Source organism: Apaloderma vittatum, unplaced genomic scaffold (assembly GCF_000703405.1).
Source record: "Apaloderma vittatum isolate BGI_N311 unplaced genomic scaffold, ASM70340v1 scaffold9256, whole genome shotgun sequence".
NCBI lineage: Eukaryota > Metazoa > Chordata > Aves > Trogoniformes > Trogonidae > Apaloderma > Apaloderma vittatum.
In genome coordinates, this window is record NW_009722252.1 from 7,845 (window position 1) to 28,395 (window position 20,551).

Below are 20,551 nucleotides of genomic sequence, written 5' to 3' on the forward strand. Positions count from 1 at the left end.
CCCCAGATTGTGAAGCTGGGTGCCTTTTCCGGAGACAGAGGTGGCTGTATCTTGTCAGCCCTGTGTACACAGCACAGGCAGTGCTTCCTCCCAACCCTCTGCAAGAGTTGGTGACAACTCTGTCCTCTTTAAACATCGTGCTGACAGGTGCTTTTCTCACTAAGTAGAGAAGAACATAGCTTGTGGCTGAGCAGTGTGAGCAAGGTTAAAAGGAGAGAGTAGGGATGACGGCAGGAATCAGTCAGACTCCGTGGGAGATACGTTCACAGGGCACGTCCCTGGTGTTTGGGCGTAAGGATGATGGTGCTCGCCTGATGTGGCTGTCGAACCACGGTGTAGCATCTCTTGACTGTAGAAATTTTTTGGAGGTGGCTGCCAGTTCTTTGAAGGACAACTTTTGATTCCTTGGTCTGTGCTTGTATGACCTTCAAGTTGGTATAGGTTATGTGCTTCCCCTAGGGAAAAGTGTACAGGGATCAAGCCACAAATTAACTCGCAACCTTCCTGGTGCCCCTCTGATCATGGCCAAGGCTGAGTGAGTATAGTAACATGTTTTTGAGATTGCTTCAGCCATATCTTTATAGGTTTCCTATAAGAAATAAGCAGTGTTTTGTTAATGATTGGTTATTTTTATTTATTATTTTTTATGTTTCCAGCTCTCAGTCTGAGTCTGGATGTTTAAGGATAAATAAAAACTTACTCTTGCAAATATGTCTCAAATACTTATTTGTGGAGCTGCTAATTAATGTACTACAGGGGAACGCTCGTGTCAAGAGTTTTACAGTGGGATTGACACTTGTGGTGAACTGAAGAAAATATCCTAAACTAAACATTGGGAAGAAAACCAGATTGCTGTACAGAATTAGTTGAAGAAATGGGCTTAAAGGGTGAAAGCAGGTAAAGGTAATAAAATAGGTATCCCATGCAGGGAATGAATGTAGAATGGAAGTCTGCAAATAGAGTCTGGAATGAGGATAAGACAACAGGAAGCTCTTCTGGCCTACTGGAGCTGAGAGACGGCATGTGCTGCTTTCTGGAGATCTGTGTGCTTCCCATCTGGTGGCTGCCCAGACAAAACAGGAGAACCATCTGCCTTCCAGCTGGTCCGTCAGAAGGTGCCTACTGGGAGGCTCACGTGTCTGGTTGTGGAGCCTGTCGGTCCTTGCAGCCTGAAGATGGGTTGTGAGGATCAACAGGGAAGGACAGAAAGAAAGGGAAAAGCAGGGAAAAGAGGAATGTGTGCAGAAAGGGTTTTTCTGTTCCTCATTAGAAGCTTTCTGTTGTTCGCCTCTTTGGTGTGAGGTTCTCCTGGTGTCCTTTCAACAAGGAGTAATGGGGTAAAACCAATACCCAGTTTTTAAAACATCTAGCATATGATCTTGCATGCGTTTGTCTTAACCTTATTAATGAGTGCAAATCAGCTTAAAAGATGGTATGCAGAAATCTCAAACTCAAATGCTGACTTCCCTTGTCTTCCCTGAAAGCAAAATTGTTAAAAGAAAAAGGATCCGAGCAGTCTTACTAGAAAGAAATGCTGTCTCCTAGATAAACAGTAGCTGCCTGTAGTAGAGCAAGGCAAAATGGCATCTTGCAGATTTGACATGATTTGCTATAAATCAAAGATATTTTACTGGGAAGTTCACTTTTGGTTTACAAGTCACTTGTTGGCTTCTTGTTACCTGCGTTAAACTTTTATGAAAACACTCAGATTCTTAGCAATGCTTAACATTCAGGAGGCCTCCTAACTTTTGTTTCAGAGGCTTAGACTTTTTTTAGTTGCTTGATTTGCGTAACGAGTCCTTAAATCCTAAGAACCAGAAGGGCTGCTGTGAAAGCCAGCACGTTCTGCTGTCCTTTCTGGTTCAGTGCAGGGAGGGAAGAGCAAGCTGGGCAGCGCCTGGCTGGGTCACAGGTACGGGGAGAGGCGATGGGGTGGAAGCCCTAAACCTCCCCAGCAGCCCTAACCCTCTCTGCCCTAGGTAGAGACGGAGCCAGTCCAGTCCCTAATGGGGTTTACTAAGAAGAGCCGCGGTGTGGATCCTTTGACGGTCTTGGCAAGGGCCGAGGGTATTAACTCGGTGCAAGGATTAAAATAGAAATAAAGTTTTATTTTTAGCACCGGTCTCTTCAGGGCATGTTGGAAACCTGATCAGCGAAGGGCGATGCCGACGTGATCGGCGCGAAGGAGGCAGCCCCGTACCTGCGTGGTTTGTGTGACGGTGAGCGGGAAGGTGAAGTTGGAAGAGTCGGCTTTGTTCAGCACGTTGCCTCCTGCAGCGGCTGGTTCTGGTGCTTCCCTTGGTTTGGTTTATCCGTGATATGCTTGGCCAGACACATAGTGCTCAACGGAGATGAGGCTGCGGAAGGAAAACCACTTCCCAAATTACCTAACCGTTTCTTGGTCCAAAGAGCCCTATCTTATTAGAGGTGAAGGCTGTTATTATTATTAGCCATGAGTGATGTGCTTCTTTAATTTCAGCTGAAGTATTTAAAGGTGGACTACTGCAACATAGCACAGGCGTTATGCTGGTCACAGATTAGGGTTGTGAAAGCCTTTAGTGACTGCTGTGGGAGGGGAAGCTCAAAACAGAAATGAGATTTAATTTGCCTCTAAGAATTCTTCGACTCCGGAGAGTTTGCAGAGTATGTCCGTGAAGGCACCCCCCAGTAATACAGCACGTGGCGCAGGTTGTAGTGAAATGATTGTTAACTGGTTTCCCGTCCTGGGGTATCCTGATTAATGATAGAAGTGTTAGGCTTATTTTACAGAGATAGATTTTGTGGAAAATTCTTTTCAGTGAAGCTTCGCTCCGTAGCAGACTGCTACATTCATTATGGAAAACTAGGCAAAAGAATTATAGGCACCTGTGCCAAAGAGTATTTAAATGTATTAAAATAGATATTTCTTTTGATATATTAAAATAAAATAACATCTTCATTTTTTTTAAGATTGCGAGTACAACAGCATGCAATTAATTTCATTGTAGTTGAATGTGGATTTTAAAATCAGTTTCATATTGTAAATTTAACATAAAATTGACACGGGCTGTAAAACCTTTCTTTTGACTTGAGACTTGGTTAAATCGAGCTCACATATGTTGAGGATGCGTCTAATGTGATGGCTGTTCCCCTTTTAAGGTTTTGTCAGATCCCCAGTTGGCTTTTAATTCTAACTTTCTGCTAGTTAAATGAATTGCTTCTGTGTAACATGAAGGTGCACTCCTAGTGCCTTTAAATTTACTACTTTCAAATTTGTAAGCAAATTGTTTCTATGCAAATAAGGAACCATTGAAGAAGAAAACATACATATTTTAACTGACATACCAAAAAAACCCTTGACCTATGAAATCCTTTGGCCAAGAATTTCTCAACTTTTTTCACCTCTGTGTCCTTTGCAAGCCGTACTGTTTCTGTAACCCACTTTCCTGTTCTACAGAACCTCCAGTAATTTTTGCAACATTAGTTAATTAAGATGAACTAATTGCTTTGCAGATATGACACATTTTTTAAGTTAGTACCTTCTCATCATGAACATGATTCACGTGTTTATTTTTTAAAATAAGTACTTAATCCCCTGCATCCATTACGACTGGTTTGTTGAGCAGGATTTCTAATAACAAAATCTTTCTGCAAGTAAAATGAGGTTGTACCTGTTTAAACTGCAGTTTGCTTCTTCCTGTAACTTTGTTACAGAAATTTGGGTGTTTAAACTTTGTAAGTTGGGGGAAAATTCCAGTGTAGGTCTTAACTAAACCTGGTGTAGGATGGGTTTATTCCGTTGGACTCATTTCCTGGCTGGGCTGGGCTGAGTTCGCTCAGGCTGCCTGCACCTCTCCTCTCTCCTCTCTTGCTGATGGAGTCTGAAGAAAGATGCAACTGGGTTTCTATATTTGTCTTAACTTTCAGTGATGTTTGAAGAAGCTTCCGTTCATTCATTCTTTGTGATCGACAGAGGTGTCATTGGATATAAATGCCCTGACTGTGTGGTTTTGCTTTCAGAAAAACCTGCAGGAGGCTGGTTTTCCTCAGGCTGTTTTCATATCTAATTGTGTTGAGAATATGTAATGTTGTTGTTCTCTGCTTGGTGAATTCTCGGGCTAGATTCCCATCCATGTGATGTGCAGTAGTGTACAAAATCAGCTTTTTGACTGACTTTTGGTCTACGTAGTGACATTACAGTGAGCCCTTTTTCAGCTGTTCTCTTTGCCGATCGGTAATCTCACCCTGTCGCGGTGTATCTGGTCTCTTGCTCGTTTGAAAAGAGCTTCCGACACGTATGGGATGGGACTGAGGAAGACTTTTGTTTGGTGCTGCAGTGAAAAATGAATTCAGGACATGGCAACAGCTGCGAGTGACAATTTAGAGTTGCTGAATAAGTATTGTGATCAGCATTTATCACTGGCATCACATGGGATTAAGCACTTTGAGGTGATTGTTCTTGGGCACAGCCTTAGGGAGGGCTATTACCATGACACAGCTAGTTGTCATGGCAATGCTTGGAGACCAGGGAGACTCTTCCTTCCTCCTTTGCATTCTGCGCTACTCTTATTAGGAAGCCTGAAATCATTGGCAAGGCTGTTGTCTTCGTTTTCTGAAACGCCACACCAAATTCTGCGATTCGCCCTTCACGAAATGATGGCGTGTTACCTATTACTGTTGTGGATTGCCTTTTCTGTTTAAAACAGGCCTTGACTTCTGCTTTCTCGTGTTTGGTTGGATGCGTGGTGTGTTCTCTTGCTTCACCCAAAGTTGGGCTTTTCTGTAAGAACCAAGTAGGTCTCCCCGTATCTGCCAGCCGAGGTGAGAACAAGGTGTCGCTGTTGTAAGGACGCTCCTGTTCAAAGCTGGGAAATGGGGTGATGCTGTCTTACAGGTTGCCCTGCCTGCTTTCCCTGCAACGCTTCACCTTCACACCCTGAAAGGTGATTAGTTGAAGTGAAAGTTGATACTGAAATATGGAAAATCTGTGGAAAGTGATACGGGAAATTAGCCTCTCTAACTTCCTGATGGGTTTTGTTATTTATCATAATTAATATTGCTAGTCTTTCATTTCTCTAGAATTAATGGGGAGGCATAGCTCTGCAGTTCACTGTACTCACCTTGGTGAAACTTGAATAAGGCAAATGGATCTCCACAGAAATGCTCAAATTGCTGTTCTGGAGTCTAATTTATAACTGAAATTTATTTTTGAAGATTCAGTTTTAGAAGTACATTGCAAGCATCCCTTAATGATTTATTTTATGCAGCTAATGCACCTTCTGTTTCGTGTCATGAAATAATGAAATGTCTTTGGAAACCTTTCCCTGCTTGGGTCTCGTCAGAATATGATTCTGTCGGTGCTAATTAACTATTGCATGTATGTGTTCAGCCTGCGGATACCTTTGTGGTAGAGAGGAGTTTTTTATTCTTAAGTGTAAGTCAGAGTAATAACTTTGCTAAGTATTATTTTTCTTTTTAGAAAAGTTTAATAAGTTTGATTTTTTTTAAAGTCTGCAATCCTTTGCTACACATTTTAAGACTTAAGGTTTTGTTACTATATTTTTTACAAAGAAAAGCTGTGCCAGGTCTGAAGTCTCATTCAGTGGGGTTTTTCTTCTTAAAACTTGAACACTTCCAAGTTAATTATGTAATAAAAGGATCTGCAAGCTCAAATAAAATTTTATGTATTTATTCTAGTATTTATTTCATGTGTTTTGGTTGTAGAGCTTATGTTAATATGGATTGATTCTTTTTTGCAGTTGCTGCAGCCCAGGCCATAGCAGAAGAAAGAAGAAGCCAAAGTGGCGTTAGCCCCATTGCAGTCCAGACCTCAATAAACATAAAGACAGCAACTAAACCAGGTAGAATTATTGGCCATTGTTCTTAATGAAGTACTGTCATGGGGGAGAGTTAGTAGGAAATGAATAAACTTTCTTCAGGAGGTGTCAGAGCATAAAGCGTAGATGCTTTGTCGGTTCATCGAAGGTCTGGTTTCAATGACAGACTTTTGCTTTTGATTCGCTCAGAGGTCAGTTGGTGAAGTTGCCTGTGTTTTCTGTGGGGCCTGACAACTATGGGTTTTTTCTGCTCTGATCAGGTTGCCAGTGCACTTCTTGCTGAAATGCAAGTTTTTATACCTGCAAAGACTTAAGCAGACTTGGCACCGCTTAGCCTGCAAGCTAACTGTCCTACAGTGCGCTGAGTTTGTCATGACGGGTGAACCATCTGCTCTCAGATTAAGTTTTCCTAAATTCCCGTAATTCTTGATCATAGAAATTAGTATGTGCAAGAATGAGGGTCAGAGCTGAATTTGGAATAAGGGTGTGATGTCACACGTGTGTGACTTCTGCTCAGGCTTTGTTTTGACAGTATGCACTGGGCCTTTTAATACTGTGTCTGGTTTCTGCTGTACCTATTAAAGTAGTGGGTTGGTGTTGTGGGGGAATGGAAAGGGGAAAAGGGGGGTGTTCAGCTTCCTATGAATTTTTCAGATGACATCTTTAATCTCTGGATTATGTGTAGTATGTGTATCTCTTAGGAAGTACCATTATCCTTCTAATGGTAAAGACTTTCTACTTTTTTATTTAAATTTGAATGTTCAAAATAACTGACAATTATGTGTCTTCAATTTTTCTTTTGACAGTGATAGATGGTTCCACTCTAAGAACAGAAGAAAGGCAAAGACTGGCCAGGGAACGTAGAGAAGAGCGGGAAAAGCAACATGGTATTTTCATGTTTTGTTTAATTTCCTAAAATGTTTGTGCTAAAGACATAACTTACTCCTTGCTCAGTCACTTTTTTCAGCTTGCTGGGAACAGGAGACAAGGTCTACTCTTGGTCTTGCATCAGTGACCATCTGTGAATCTGAATGGAGAATTATTAGATTCCAGAGCAAAACATTCTAGAAGTTTTTAGCTTCTTGCAGCTGTATGTCACTTCTGGCCTTCCATTTCTTAGCGGCCACCAAGCAAATTTAACAAATTTCTTATTGAAAGCCTTAACAGAAACACTTCTGGAAGTAAAACTTAGAGCTTAGAACTGCTTCCTGTAGCCCTGAAGACTGAGGTTTGAGGAATGCTGATTCAGAGAAAACCAAAAAAGATTTAGCTAGTTGAATAGCTTGATTGCCTTGAACACTGCTTCCCTTGTTCCCTGGCACACTGAAATTCCTCCTGGATCGAAGTCGGCAGTAAACGCTTTATCTTAGCAAAGAAACTGAGACATGGAGAAGAGCATATAACTCTTGCCCAGCTTTCTGCTGTTTGTGACGTGAATCAGTGCACGTACGTGCAGCAGGAGATGAGGGTCACAGTATGCCCTGTGGTCCCGCTTCTTGGTCCCCCAGCTTGTGAGGAGCGGTGTGTCTCTGCCCTGTATTTTTATTTGTTGCCATAAAAGCAAAGACACGGAACAACTGGAAGGGTTGTGTTATCCTAACATGGGGAGATGCTATGACTAAGATGCACATAAATTGAGAAGTATTTAGAGGGCCTTATATGTGGATACTGCCTGTGCATTACTGGTGTAAATATCCGATCTCGGTGAGTTTCATCTGTCTAGCCACAGAAAATACTTGTGAGTTCAACCACTGGCGTTTTGTCACAGGACTTGAAGCTTCCTGTTAAACTGCTCACAGCTGTTCCTAGGTGGAGGCTGCGAAGAATAGCGACAGAACTATTTTGAACTCGGATGCAGAAACTGTGGGGTTTTTCCATCTTGCTACTCGGTGCTTTAAATCTTTGCATTATATCTTGTTCTAAAAAAAAGTAAAAATCGAAACACAGGAAATTAACCTTTTGGTACTCAACTTACTACTTACAAAGACTTCACTATTGTGCTAGCAAGAAGAGTATACGATTAACATAGGGTATGTGCATATCCTGACATTCCTGTCTAGACAGTGAAGTCTAATTGCAGGAAAGGTTCTAATTCCAACCTGGCCTGAGGGCAGAAGTAAAGACTCCTCTGTTGCCATGTGCAGTGTCATCCAGCTCTGCAAGCTAATCTTGCTGTACGTTTTAGCTTTAAGTGGTGATAATTTTACTTGGTAGTCTCTTGCCTGTAACTTGAGTTGTAATAACAATGAATAGTCAAGTTGGATTTTAATTTTTTCTTTAAAATTTACAGCTGCCAAAGAGTCACAAATCCTTGAGAAGGAGAGAAAAGCAAAACTACAGTATGAAAAACAGTTAGAAGAAAGGCAGAGAAAGCTAAAAGAACAGAAGCAGAAAGAGGAACAACGGAGGGCAGCAGTAGAAGAAAAGAGAAAACAGAAAATAGAGGAGGAAAAGGTACTACGCGTCAAAGTTCTGTAGATCTAAACAAACTCCTGTGTTGTTTTCCTACATTTCCATGGTCTGAAGTGGTGTGAAATACAGTTGTGATGAATGTATTAGAACATAAAAATATTTTTCACAGCTGTACAGTGGCCTGTATAGACACGTGTTCTCCTTCCCCATCCTAGACCTAGCTTTAGCTATAGCCAAGACATTCAGTACTTCAGGAACTGTGGCTGTGGTTTGGCCACTGGATATTTTTTCACATGAACAAAAACCTCACTCCGTATTCTAGATTTCTAGACTCCTTTCAGTGCACTTTGTAGATTCTGTTTGTGCATCGGCACGGGTGATGGGACTTAGGCTTTTCTTACTTCCAGGAGCCCCACCATGGCCTAAATTACAATTTGTTACTCTGTGTGGAGCAGCTGATAATGTTATCTGTGTAGATACCATTTGCTGCTTTGAACTGTGTACTAACTGTTCCCCCTTGACTCTCGGCCTTTGCTTTGATTGCACGTGGCCCAGTATTTGAGCAGTACTTGAGTTGTAGAGCCTGTCATGAATGGATAGAAGCTGAAAGCGGAAATAAATACCTGAAGTTATGCCATCGCTTTTGAAGAGTAGGTCTGCCAGTGTGTATTAAATATGATGCAAGTTCTGAAAAGGTTAATTTCTAAGGCATCAACAGTAAAGGCATAGCACACGTGTGCTTTCGTAAGCCAGTGGTAAGAGCTTGCTGTGAATCATTGATGAAGAGCCTGTAAGCCTGGCTGGCTGCTCCCTTGGAGTCCCACCGTTGTTACTTTGTTCTACCAATACATTTTTTTATTCTTTTTGACTGGCAGTATTCTACTCTGGTGTTTCTTTGTCTGTAATCGGCTTCTGGGTGTGCTCAGATGGATATTCTGTTTGAACTTCATGAAATAGTTCACATTGCTGGAGAACAAGCAGAAATGTTTGGGTGGGCCTTGACTGCAGTCCAATGCAGTATCAGCTTTTTACGCAACTACTTTAAGCAAAAATCATCCCTTATGCTTCAAGAGGCGTTATCCCTAAGCCTGTAGCACATTTATTTGTGTGGATATGTTTTTAAGTGGCCGCTAGAGTAAATAATCGAGGAAGACAAGGACTAACCGATAAGTGTTTGATAAGCATTAACCTTGTCTTTTACTTGGTCCCTGGAGGAAGATGACCTTGAACATAGGGAGTTATACATGAAGAATCCAACGGATGGGAAAATAATGTGCACTTAACTCATAAACCTTGCTTTCAACCAGAAAGTGAAAACAGATCTTGGCTTAGGTACTCTGACATTAGAAAAGAACCACTTTTAAAGAAGCTAAGCTGCCTTAGGGCAGTATTTGCCAGCAAGGTAGCTCTCTAAAATTGTAAAGTTAGTAGATAGAAGTGCATCAAAAAATATGTAGTCTTCAACATTCTTATCTGGTACTTCAGCCAAGTCTTATTTACTTAATCACCTCCCTTAGATAGAAGCACTTAGAAGAAGCACGATAGCAAATACTCTGTAAAAAGAGGTGGTTCTCTGCCTAAGAGAGTCTTGAAGACAACTCGCCCAGCTAGGATTGAGGTACCTGTCTTCTCACAGTTACTCAGTGGTTCTGTACAGCTATGCAATTTACTGTGTTGAAGTCTTGAGCTGCAAACTGATTTTCTGTTGTTTGTAAAGTGAAACCTATGTCTTTAATTGTGACTTTGAAGAATTACTGCACTGCAGATACCTTCATGGAAGTATCATCTACAGATTACATAATGTCTGGGTACTTTGGCACCTTAGGGAAACTCTAGTTCTGTTTCTTTGACAGAGAGGAAGTTAAGCTTTGTATTTCAAACAACTTTTAGTTTTATCTTTTGTCAGTGAACGGAATCGTTCCTCCCTTCCTTTCAAGTTTACTTGGTCTGTTGCACACTGCTGCTTTTAGTTTGTGTTGTGAAACGGTGTTGAAAGAAGGTGAAAGTCTGGTGTCCTCAAGAGGGAGAAATGTTTGGATAATGAGTCCCCTTGGCATCTTACTGCAGTGTATCAGCAGTAAATATTGCTTCAGAAGATCACTTGGGATATGACTATGCCAGAAGAGAAATCTGTTGTTGACGCATATATGGAAACCCGGCTGAGAAGAAGCAGTCCGGCATGGTTACAGTTCATCTTTGTGCACGAGAGCTAAAGTTTCCCCATTAGCAGTTACTAGTCCTGGAGACAGAAGTGAAAGCTTCTTTCAGCCCTCTTTGTCCTGTTGGCAGTGGTTGCTGAGGTCTGAAGTTGATTGGTCTTTTTTTTTTGCAGTTTTTCCTTCATATCTTGCTATTTCTGGTTTCCTCATATCTCTATTAACGCCAGTGTCTCTTAAGACTCGGGTCGGTATTGCTGTAGTTCTCTGAAAATACAAATAACGTTATACTTGGTATTTTATAATAGATATTTTTTACCACTTTTTAGAAATAAGTTCAGAATATAGATAGTTTAAAGGATAAGCTATTATTTTTGCCTAGTTTGGGGTTCATCCCTATTTAGAAAATCAGTAGTGCTGTTTACAGAGTCGGAAATCTGTTTGGTGGCTATTTTAAGTAAAGAGTAGAATAGATTATCTGTGCTTTAGCTCAACCTAATCATGTTTGCAGGGTTTTCAAACCATTAATTGCCCTTAGGATTATTTGCATGGTAGTTTTTCTAACAAAAGCTTATATTGGACAGTATGGGTAGAACAGATTATAAATCACACTGAGAAAAAACACCTATATATTGTCTTCTGGCATAGCTGTGCTTTATCGTTATAAGCTCCATAGAGGTGTTATTTGATAGGAGCGATATGAAGCGGCTGTGCATCGTACCTTGGAACGGAATCAGAGACTGGAAACACGACAGAAGAGGTGGTCATGGGGAGGGTCTGTAACTCCAGATTCAGAGAGCAAAACAGGTAAGTAACACCTTTTGTCATAGAGCTCCAACCACAGACCATTAGGTGTGAACACTGGCAGGTGCAACACGATTCATAGGGACCTGGACATCCTGGATCTGACAACAGGATCCGTGGGTAGCTCTTGGGGAAAGAATCATATCTGTGCTCGCCCTGAAACACTGCTCAGACTTAGAGCTGTTTTTGACTTCAGGCAGAGCTAGAGAAGCCACATGGGAAATACACCTGGCAGCATCGCACTGCCGGCCCCCAACCTCCAGTAAGGGGAGTTGTAACATATAATGTTAAAATAATTTTGAGCTCTTCAAATGCAGTACGTGTAGTGGTGTGCTAAGAATGATAATAAACAGAACAACAACAAAAAACCCAGTTGTACTGCAATAGCACATCTAAAATGTTTTAAACACACCCTCAGAGTTACAGAGTGCTGACTGATTAAATGACCTGCAGTGGGTAAGAAGATGCAGTGGACAAGGTTTTCAGAGGACAAATTCTGTTAGAATAGAATATAGAAATATTAGATCAGGAGATGTGTTTTAACACTTTTTAATGTGAGCTCAGATTGTCTCCTATTCCACACAATTAACTGCTTCTGCTTGTAAACATTCTTGTAATCAGAGCAGCAGATCCAGAGTGCAGTGGACGGAATCTAACTGAGAGACTTCACCAATAAGTAACATAACACAAGTTACTGACCGGGAATAAAATAAACCAAAAAATGCTCCAATTAAGCTTATCTTCTGAATTGGTGGAATTGTACTGAGTGTGTTTAGTAGTTTCTTCTTCTGTCAGCGGGAGTGTTGACTTTTAAGTGTTTGAAAGTGCTTTGATATAAATTATCATTATGATACCCAGCTTCCCCATGTTTTGGTTAACTGGCATTGTTTGCTGTTTGACCTTGTGACTTAGCTTGCAAACCTTCTTCTTCTGCAGAACAACAGACCGCAGATGACGGTGGAACTGGTGGTATTGATTTCTAAAACGTTCTTTTTCTGTTGTTTTATGCTCACTACTAACCTTTTAAACTGGAGATCTTGCTTCTCTGAAACTGAGGAAAACCATCTTCTTACAGATCTTTTCCTGGACCTTGGCCAGCTGTGCAGCAAATGTGATCCCTAAGTAGCGAGCAGCCCCCTACATTTTTAACTATCCCTCCCAGCTAATTAAACTACAGCTTAAGTCATGGCATCCTGAGGGAATTTTCAGAGAAAGGATATGTGCATTTGGGTTTTTAGAGATGGCTAGATACAGCATGGGGGAGGAGAAAAGGAATTCTTAGTGGCATGTATTTGAATATAAATTAGTTCAGTAGTCTAAAGGTTTTTAAAAATTTTTTTTAGGGACAATTTTGAACCCTTTCATTGTTCCCTAATTTGCAAAAAAAGGGCTTGGTTTGTTTTCTTTTTGCTTTGTTTTACCAGCAATTGAAGTAACATCTGTAAAATCAAATGATATTTTGCTGAAACTGTGTAAAAAGGATGGGATTCTATGTGCAGTTTGATAACTTTTCCATTGCAAAATCAGATCTGTCCAATTATCTAAACATAATTAAATGTGTTTCCATTGGATTTTTGACGCTTTCCCGTGCACAGACTGAGCCATTCGCAGCAATGCTTTGCATCACTGATGTGTTTATCGAGACTATATATTTAATAAGCAAAATTTCTTCTGGTAGCTAGCTTAAGATGATAGCTCTCAGCTGAGACCCAGCTAAATCTGAGTTCTGAAAATCTGTACGTGCTCACAGCATTACTAATTCAATACAGCTGTCTCGTAATCCTGACAATATGAGACTTGAAAATGCAATGAAAGTCTGACTGGGTATGATTTAACTACTGTGGCTTATTCTGGCAACATTAAGCATGTGTATTTTATTTAACTTCTCTCTGCCCTTTCTCTGCACAGCATGAATTCCTAATTTTCTCCAAAATTAGCCAGTTTGACTGCGTCGGTTTACCTGTTTAACATGTGTTCCTTGGATACATATATTAAATCCAATTACTGTATTCCCCATTACCAAATGTCGTTTAACCTTGAAACTAGGATATCACATTTGTCTTACGTATTCAAGAAAGCACTTTTTTTTCCCCTTCTCCATTATTTTCTGCCTTGTCTAATTGTAAACCTAAACTTTACAACAAACATAAAATACCATTCTTTGCTCTCTCCTGATTAATGTGAGGACATGAGCCTTGTCTGTCCTTTTGATCGTGGAGGAAGATCCTCAGTTCTGCTGAAGCACATTAAAAATAAAATGTCTTCCAACAATAAGAGGTGCTTAGGCTGTACCTCACACATCAAAAAGTACTAAGAGGAGGAGTAGCTAAGTTCAGCTACAGTAGATAAATTTGGATAACTTGGCACCGATTTTTAAAAAGTGGACTATAGAGATAAACAGGTAATGCAGTGTTTGACTAAAACACTTGTACATTCACGTTGTTTTAAATATATGTTTGATTTTATCTAGAGGTTTCAAACATACCGCTGTCCTACACAGGGTGGATAATGTGGAATCATGATTGGATTTACTCTTGTCGTGTGTATTCCCATTTCAAAGTGATTCTTAGCTTTTTGTCCTTCTGGGAGTTCTTCAATCAATTATTATTTAAAATCTACCCAAACCATGTAGGTTGCCTAAGTCCAGCTGGCTGTCTGAAAAATAATTGCTGAAAAGACAACAATTTTTTTTTTTGTTGACTCTGAAAATTACGCCATGTGAGCTCTGCTACTTTACATCATTGTGGCCGAGTAGCGCACTTTGTCTGACGGCACATCTAGAGCAAGTTTCAGTATAAAACTATTTTTCCACCGTCAGTTTCTGTGACAGATTTGGGATTAAAAGCTCCATTTCTTAAAATAAAAACCATTGGGGAAACGGAAAGGCTTTCTTGTCTGTTGTGTCGTTCTGCAGAATAACATAGAATCAGGCATGTCCTTCCATGAGCTGCCTGTGTCAACAGTAATATTTAGGAGCAGTGAGTAGTAAAGCAGCGTTTGTGGGCGATAGATTTAGTGTGCTCTGGGAGGTGAACTCCGTGTAACCGAACAATTCACCAAGCATCAGCCATTCTGTGTTACGTACAGAACAGGACTCTGCACCAAGTTCCCTGCTGATGACCTAAAATTTTCAAATTGATGAAAGCCCCAGAGTCCGATGTTGGGTTAAGGACATTGCTGTCAGTACTGAGGTGACACATGCAGGGTGTGGGTCTGCCAAGAGAAGTGGCCAGGCTGTGTCATAGAGCATCCTTGGTGGCAGAGTCCTTGTGAATGAGGGAGGTTTAGTGACGACTGCTAAGCAAAACGAGACGTTCAGGTGCCTCTGTAGTGGAGATGTGTGCGATTGGAATAAAAATCGAACTGCCGGACTCTCCTGTCTAAAGAAAGAGCTTCCTTGTCCTCATAGAAATTTGGAAGGGAGAGATGGATTATTTTATTTTATTTAACCTAATTATATCCAACCTCAGACAGGCAGTGCTGCAGCACCCTCTCTCAGCGAACCTTGATGAGAATCTAGGATTGAGAGCTGTGAGCTCTCGTCATGACTTTTTTTAAGATACTGTGTTTCCCAGCTCCTTACCCGACTGCTGCCTGGCAGTCATACGCTTGCTTTGGCTTTGCTGCTTTTCCTCTTTCATTAAAAAAATACAGTTGTTTGGCATCACATAGTATTTGTGCTCTGTGCTTCTGCTTTCAAAACCCTTGAAGTATTAGAGCTTTCCCTCCAAAATACAAAAGATATTTGAGATCTTCTTTCGAAAGATGTTTTGTAAATATATATGTAACCAGATTAAGTTACCAAGAATATTCTGTCTTCTAAAGCTTTTGTTCCTAGTGAACTGTCAAAAGCTTTAAAGTTTGCAGAAGCAGTCCTGTGAGCGAGGTAGGGAAAAAGTTGAGGCCATCTGATCATATATTTGCAAATGTATTGGTCAAGAAAAGCGGTGATTTCTTAAGATCTTAGGCAATTAATGCAAACTAAAATTTTCTGAGAAAAGCAGACTTAAACATCTGTATGAGTAGCCTTTACCAGTTAGATTTTCTTTTCTATCAAGACGTCAACTGAGATGTTAGCTCATGCCCTCAGCAGTAGTCTCTCTTCTGAAAAACAGAGACTGATTGAGTGATTGATTGATTGAACAGATGTATTTAGCTGTACTGTTTTTTTTTTTACAGTCTTCTAGTAGAAATTTCATCCCTTGTCTCTTGACTAAACTGCACAGCCCATCTCCAGGACTTGTAAATTTGCTGGGAAAGAATTACTTTGCTCAGCGTAATTTTTCCCAAGGCAAGACTTTTTTGCCCTCTGGCTCTCGCTAGCTGATAGACCAAATCTCAGATTTCATGCAGATGCTGAAGTCTTAATTCGTACCAAGAGAAATTTGTATGAAGCATCTCTATGATGTTTGCATGCCTTAGACTCACACGCTTGAGTTCAGGCAGGAGCAAGGCTTCCTTTCTAAGAGCAGACGCTAGAGGGTAGTCTTTACCTTCAGAAACACCCAAATATATGAATTACGAGTTTCCTGATTTTTGTGTATAAAACTTCTCAAGGCTGTTTTACATATCTCGGTACTTAGATATGTCATTCATAAAATGCCTTTTTATTATTATTTTTTTATTATGTTGCTTCAGCTCCAAATCTGATTTTCATGTGACGTGGTTTTGCAGGAAGCTCCGAGCTCGGAAACCTGGGTTGGGTCTGTGAGTCAAAAGTACGATGCAGAGGCAGGGCTGTCCGTAGGAATCCTCTCATCCTGGCCCTGGCCATAAGGAGCTGCTATAGCATGCTTTTTCTTTTGGTCTCTACACACTAACGAGTTCGTGTTAATCACCTTTGCTGACCAATATGTCAGCAAAATTGATTCCTTGTATCTGGTGTATGGAATTTCTTGTGTTTTATTGTGTCAGTCTGCACTACTTCGTGTGCGTTACTGTTTCCTGCTTATTGAGTTTCCATAACAAGATGTACCTGCTTTTCCAAGGCTTTCATGCTCTGGAGTGGTGTTCATCCTGAAAGTACATGATTTGAAATGAAAAAGCAGGCATTTATTTGGCTTGTATTAAACTTGAAGTTTTGCCATGTGGGGTATTTTTTGTATATATATGCCTGTGTGTATATACATAGATAAAGAAGAATTAATGCCTCTTGTGACAGTTTTTTTTCAGAAGAGTTGCGGAATTCTTAGGTAACATGAACTTAAGGACTGTCTTTTAGAGAAGAATTGGAAACATCTAAAATGGGTACAACATTTGGGCAATAATTGGAAGAACTGTTTTGACGTACCTCTATGGAAGGAATGAAAAATGAAATTACTGTTTTTCAGGTTCTGTTGTTACTTTCTCTGTCTTAGCAGTATGGTTAACAACACATCACCTCAGTAGCTTTTGCCTTTACACGTTAAGAGCACAGAGTTTAAGAACCATTTGTTTGCATACATGTGCATTAAGTCTTTGCATGATTCCATTAAAACTAAATGCCTTTTCTGTGCACATTACAACTGGTGCTAATTGTATCAAATCTGTTAAAAAAAAAACAAAAACGTTTCTTATTAAGTAAAACTAGAAATAGCTTTCAGGATGTAATACTTCCAAAGCTATCTCACAGCAGTGGGTGAAAGGTTCTTCCTCAGGTACAAAGATGAATTCTAAAGTAAGCACTTCTCTACACAGCTGGCAAGCGGTCCACCTCCACAGCAAACCTCAAACAGACAGAAGCTGTCATGAGTAAACGGTTGTCCTCATCTGCAGCACTTTTAAATGCGTCTGATCGAAGTAAGTGTGTGTGTGCGTCTGTAACTGTTATTGGGGAGGAGACAGGAGGTGGAATGATACTCCTCTTCCTCCCTTGCTGTGTGACTTACTTCATATTTTCATCTCAAATGCATTTCGTGCAGTTTGTTAATCCAGCTTGACTGTTCAGGGCTTTGACCCAGTTGATGTGATCTCTGTTAGAGGAGAAGAGTAACGGTAAAAATTGCTGGTTTTTTATTTTTTATTTCTGTAATTGTTTTACTAAAGTCAAATCTCAGTGAATGATTGATTCACAAATCATTTCACATCATCTTTATGGGATTGCATGCCTTAAATCACACCCTAAAATCTCTGCTAAATAGAAATAGTACAAAAATACTAGTTGATTGCCCGTGATAAGGAAAAAAAATCAACTTAGTTTTGACGTCTATTGGGCCAGTCCTGTACTCAATAGACACACACTTTCTTTTTAATATTACAGTTGTGCTTTAACCAAATAGGGAAGGATGCATGAAAAACCTTGACACCTGTGGGAGTATTTTAGGTAGGAGGAGATTGTTTTGTTTTGACCTGGAGTTCTAGCACAATTGTAGCTATAGCGTGCAGCTCTGACACCATTTCCTGGCTTGATAATTAGTGTCATCTTAATACTGATAGTCAAATTGTGCATCTCTTAAACTGTTAGTGCACACCACTGCTTGCAAGCGTTCTGGGTTGCTTACTGTGCCAGTAGCTGCCAAGGAATAGAAATGACCATCAATTTCTGTGGCTTCCAGTCTCGTTTTGGATTGCACTTTTGGGGTGGGTGAAGCTCCTGACTGCAGCAAGTCATGTCTAAAACGTGCACAAGGCGACTGGTCTTAACAGCACTGTAGGGACAGATCTCTCGTTTTCCCAGTGTCTGGTAAACCTGTACAGGTCCTTTCCTCCCCATCCTGATACATTCTGTGAATCATGGCAATCTGGCTTCTCTAAGCAAACAAACAAATAAATAATTAAACACAAAGAATTATCTTAATCTACTTGTTAGGAAAAATAAAAAAGTATTTGCCTGAGCACATGTCATCTTGCTTTAGACGGAGATTTCCTTGTGGGGTATCTTCCCAGTGTTTCATAGGAGCCTGCCTGTATCTTTTTTTTTTCAAAAAACGATGAAAACCTGAGAGCTGCTTAGTACAAAAATTATGCTGCAGTGGTCTGTCAGTCTGCTACCTTTGATCAAATGAGCCATGCTAGAAGAATCCCTAACATGGACTCAGCTAACTGATTTTCCTGGTTCATGTTGGAAGGTGATGCAGCAAAAAAACATGTCCTCATACACGATGCCTTGATAGGGGAGTCAGTGGATACATCTACACTGGCATAGCTTCAGGGGCTCTGAGTCACTGGAGACTGTGATTTAAAATGATATTTATATATAATGTGTCTGCAGGGTTCAGCTCTGAGTATGAGTCAGAAACAGGGCTGTAAAGTACAAGTTAAGCCACTAGTAAAGGAAGTCACTAATTATCAGCTAATTGGGATTGCTTTCAAACTTGATGTCATACCTTGAAATCCTTTGTGCATCCTTGCTTGCTTTAGAGGAAAAATTCTTAGGTGGCCTGAAATACAAGAAATTCAGACAGGACCCCAGCTGGTCAGGGCGTAGATGTCGACTGACTGCCTGGTTTAGATAATGACAGGAAGTTAGGGGTGTGTCTACTGTTGATCTGGCGCTCAAGAAGAGATGGCTGCTTGGTAAAAGATGGCTAAATTCAGAAAATACAGTTGCGACATTAACCTGATTGCTTCTGCTATGCATATGTACCTGGGAACGTGGAGGAGCAGAACGCAGAAATGAGAGGAAGGTGCTTATCGCTGGATCAGTGGAGTGTTTCGTCAGCTGTGTTCTGTGTTAATTCTGAGCTCATTCTTCTTACTCATACAGAACGTGAGCAATGGCCTTTCTGAATTATTCGGTTATTTAAAACCGCATACAAGGATGGCCTCAATAGGTCAAACAAGAAATCTGATGAGACTGACATCCTGCTGCTGTTGTCAGTTGTGTACATGAATATAAGAAATCATGCTTTGTATACAGTAATTCTTCCCTGATCCAGTTTTTCCTGCCTCCGAAGGATTCATGCTATGAAGTGACTTAATTACTCTTATGTACCTTAGGGAAGTGGGGCAGATGTTGGAGGGGACTTCTAGGTTTTCAACATAATTAATCCGTGCGCTTTCACTTCCAGGTACCACAAAGAGAAGTGCCTCATTAAACAGGCTGAATAACAAAGTTCCTCTACATTCTCAGCAGTCAGCACTCAAAGGTTCGCAGGTGGCCCAGAAAGGTGCTAGGAACCAGTTTGATTTGAGAATTGGGAGGCAGTAGATGGGATATATGGAAAAAACACGTCCCACTTTTGTGATAAATGCTTTTACTCAGACTTTCCCTGCTGTGCATGGAGTCTGTGCACTGTGGTATAAACACCGTTGTGCATGTGGCAGTGCTAGATATTGGGTGACTGTTTCTGTAAACCAACCTTATTCCGCTCAAAAGCTGAAGGGTGGGGGGAGGATAGACAAATGGCAGCCAAGCTGTTTAGCTTATGAGATAATAGTGCTTCGTAAGGATAGATCGGTGGGTTTAGCTGATTGGCAAAAGCAAAGCATAGAAATGGCAGTTTAGAAAATGCTATTTATAATTATCTTGTTAAAAGTAATCTTCCTTGCGCTTGGTCTCTAGGAGGAACAGAAAAGAAGAGGAGCATATCTTTGAGTAGAATGAGTAGTAAACCCCAATCCTCTCCAGAACTAGAAAAAGTGAAAAAGGAAGAAAAAACAGGTGGTTGTTTCATAAGGCTGAGTATTTATTTTTAAAGCCATTTATAGTAAAGTTTGGATAGGCTTACTTTCGCTAGTTTCCTTGGTTCTTGCATTTTTTAGGACTATTTAATGGCTTTTTAGTTATCCAGTGGTAAGACTAAATTGTAAATGGTAAAGATTAAATTTCTCTCGTTGGACAAAAAAGAAATCTTGTAAAAAGGACTTTGACTTTCTTAAATGGCACTGTGAGCAGATAGCAGAATGTATCTCTGCTTGGGAGAGAGAAGTATTTGAGAGCTGGTAGGTTTAAATGTAAGATAGAGTAAAAATGTCAGTGATATGTTAATTTCTTAGTTAAATCCTAACTTTGCTTTTTAAGCTCTCTTTCGTTATTCAGTTTTAAAGCAGCTTCTCCGTTTCTGCTGCTCACCTAAGCTCTGTGCATGCAAATGGAAGAGGAAACCTGTTCTCACTTCAGGCTCTTTTGGTCTGTGTAATCCCCACTAGGCTACAAATACCTCTTTTCTAGGAGCTCCTTGTAAAGCTGAAGACTAGCAACTTTTCTAACATGTTTTTCCCTTTGAGTTAACAATTCTTAAACTTTGCTTTTTAGCAGCTGTTGCCTACAATGGAAATCATATTCTGCTTGAAAATCTTTCCTGTATGGAAGGATCGTGGATGCTGTCCCTGTGAATTTGTATGTGCAAGTGATGCCTGACAATAACCTTTTGCTCTGACTTGCGAGTCTTCTGTTTATTATGTCAGAACAGCCTTTCCTGCAATCTAGAGCTCTGAAGAGCT

The 20,551-nt window shown here is 40.4% G+C and overlaps 1 protein-coding gene across 1 annotated transcript in view; it reads left to right on the forward strand.

Moving 5' to 3' along the window:
• Positions 1 to 224: 224 nt before the first annotated feature.
• Positions 225 to 20,551, forward strand: part of LOC104269417 (MAP7 domain-containing protein 3-like) — a 34,519-nt gene continuing 14,192 nt past the window's right edge. The window contains exons 1-9 of the mRNA XM_009871707.1: positions 225 to 351; positions 5,739 to 5,840; positions 6,623 to 6,703; positions 8,107 to 8,270; positions 11,077 to 11,191; positions 12,125 to 12,157; positions 16,865 to 16,966; positions 19,177 to 19,275; positions 19,671 to 19,769. Of these exons, the coding sequence (XP_009870009.1) occupies positions 225 to 351; positions 5,739 to 5,840; positions 6,623 to 6,703; positions 8,107 to 8,270; positions 11,077 to 11,191; positions 12,125 to 12,157; positions 16,865 to 16,966; positions 19,177 to 19,275; positions 19,671 to 19,769 (922 nt within the window). The remainder of the gene's footprint in view (positions 352 to 5,738; positions 5,841 to 6,622; positions 6,704 to 8,106; positions 8,271 to 11,076; positions 11,192 to 12,124; positions 12,158 to 16,864; positions 16,967 to 19,176; positions 19,276 to 19,670; positions 19,770 to 20,551) is intronic.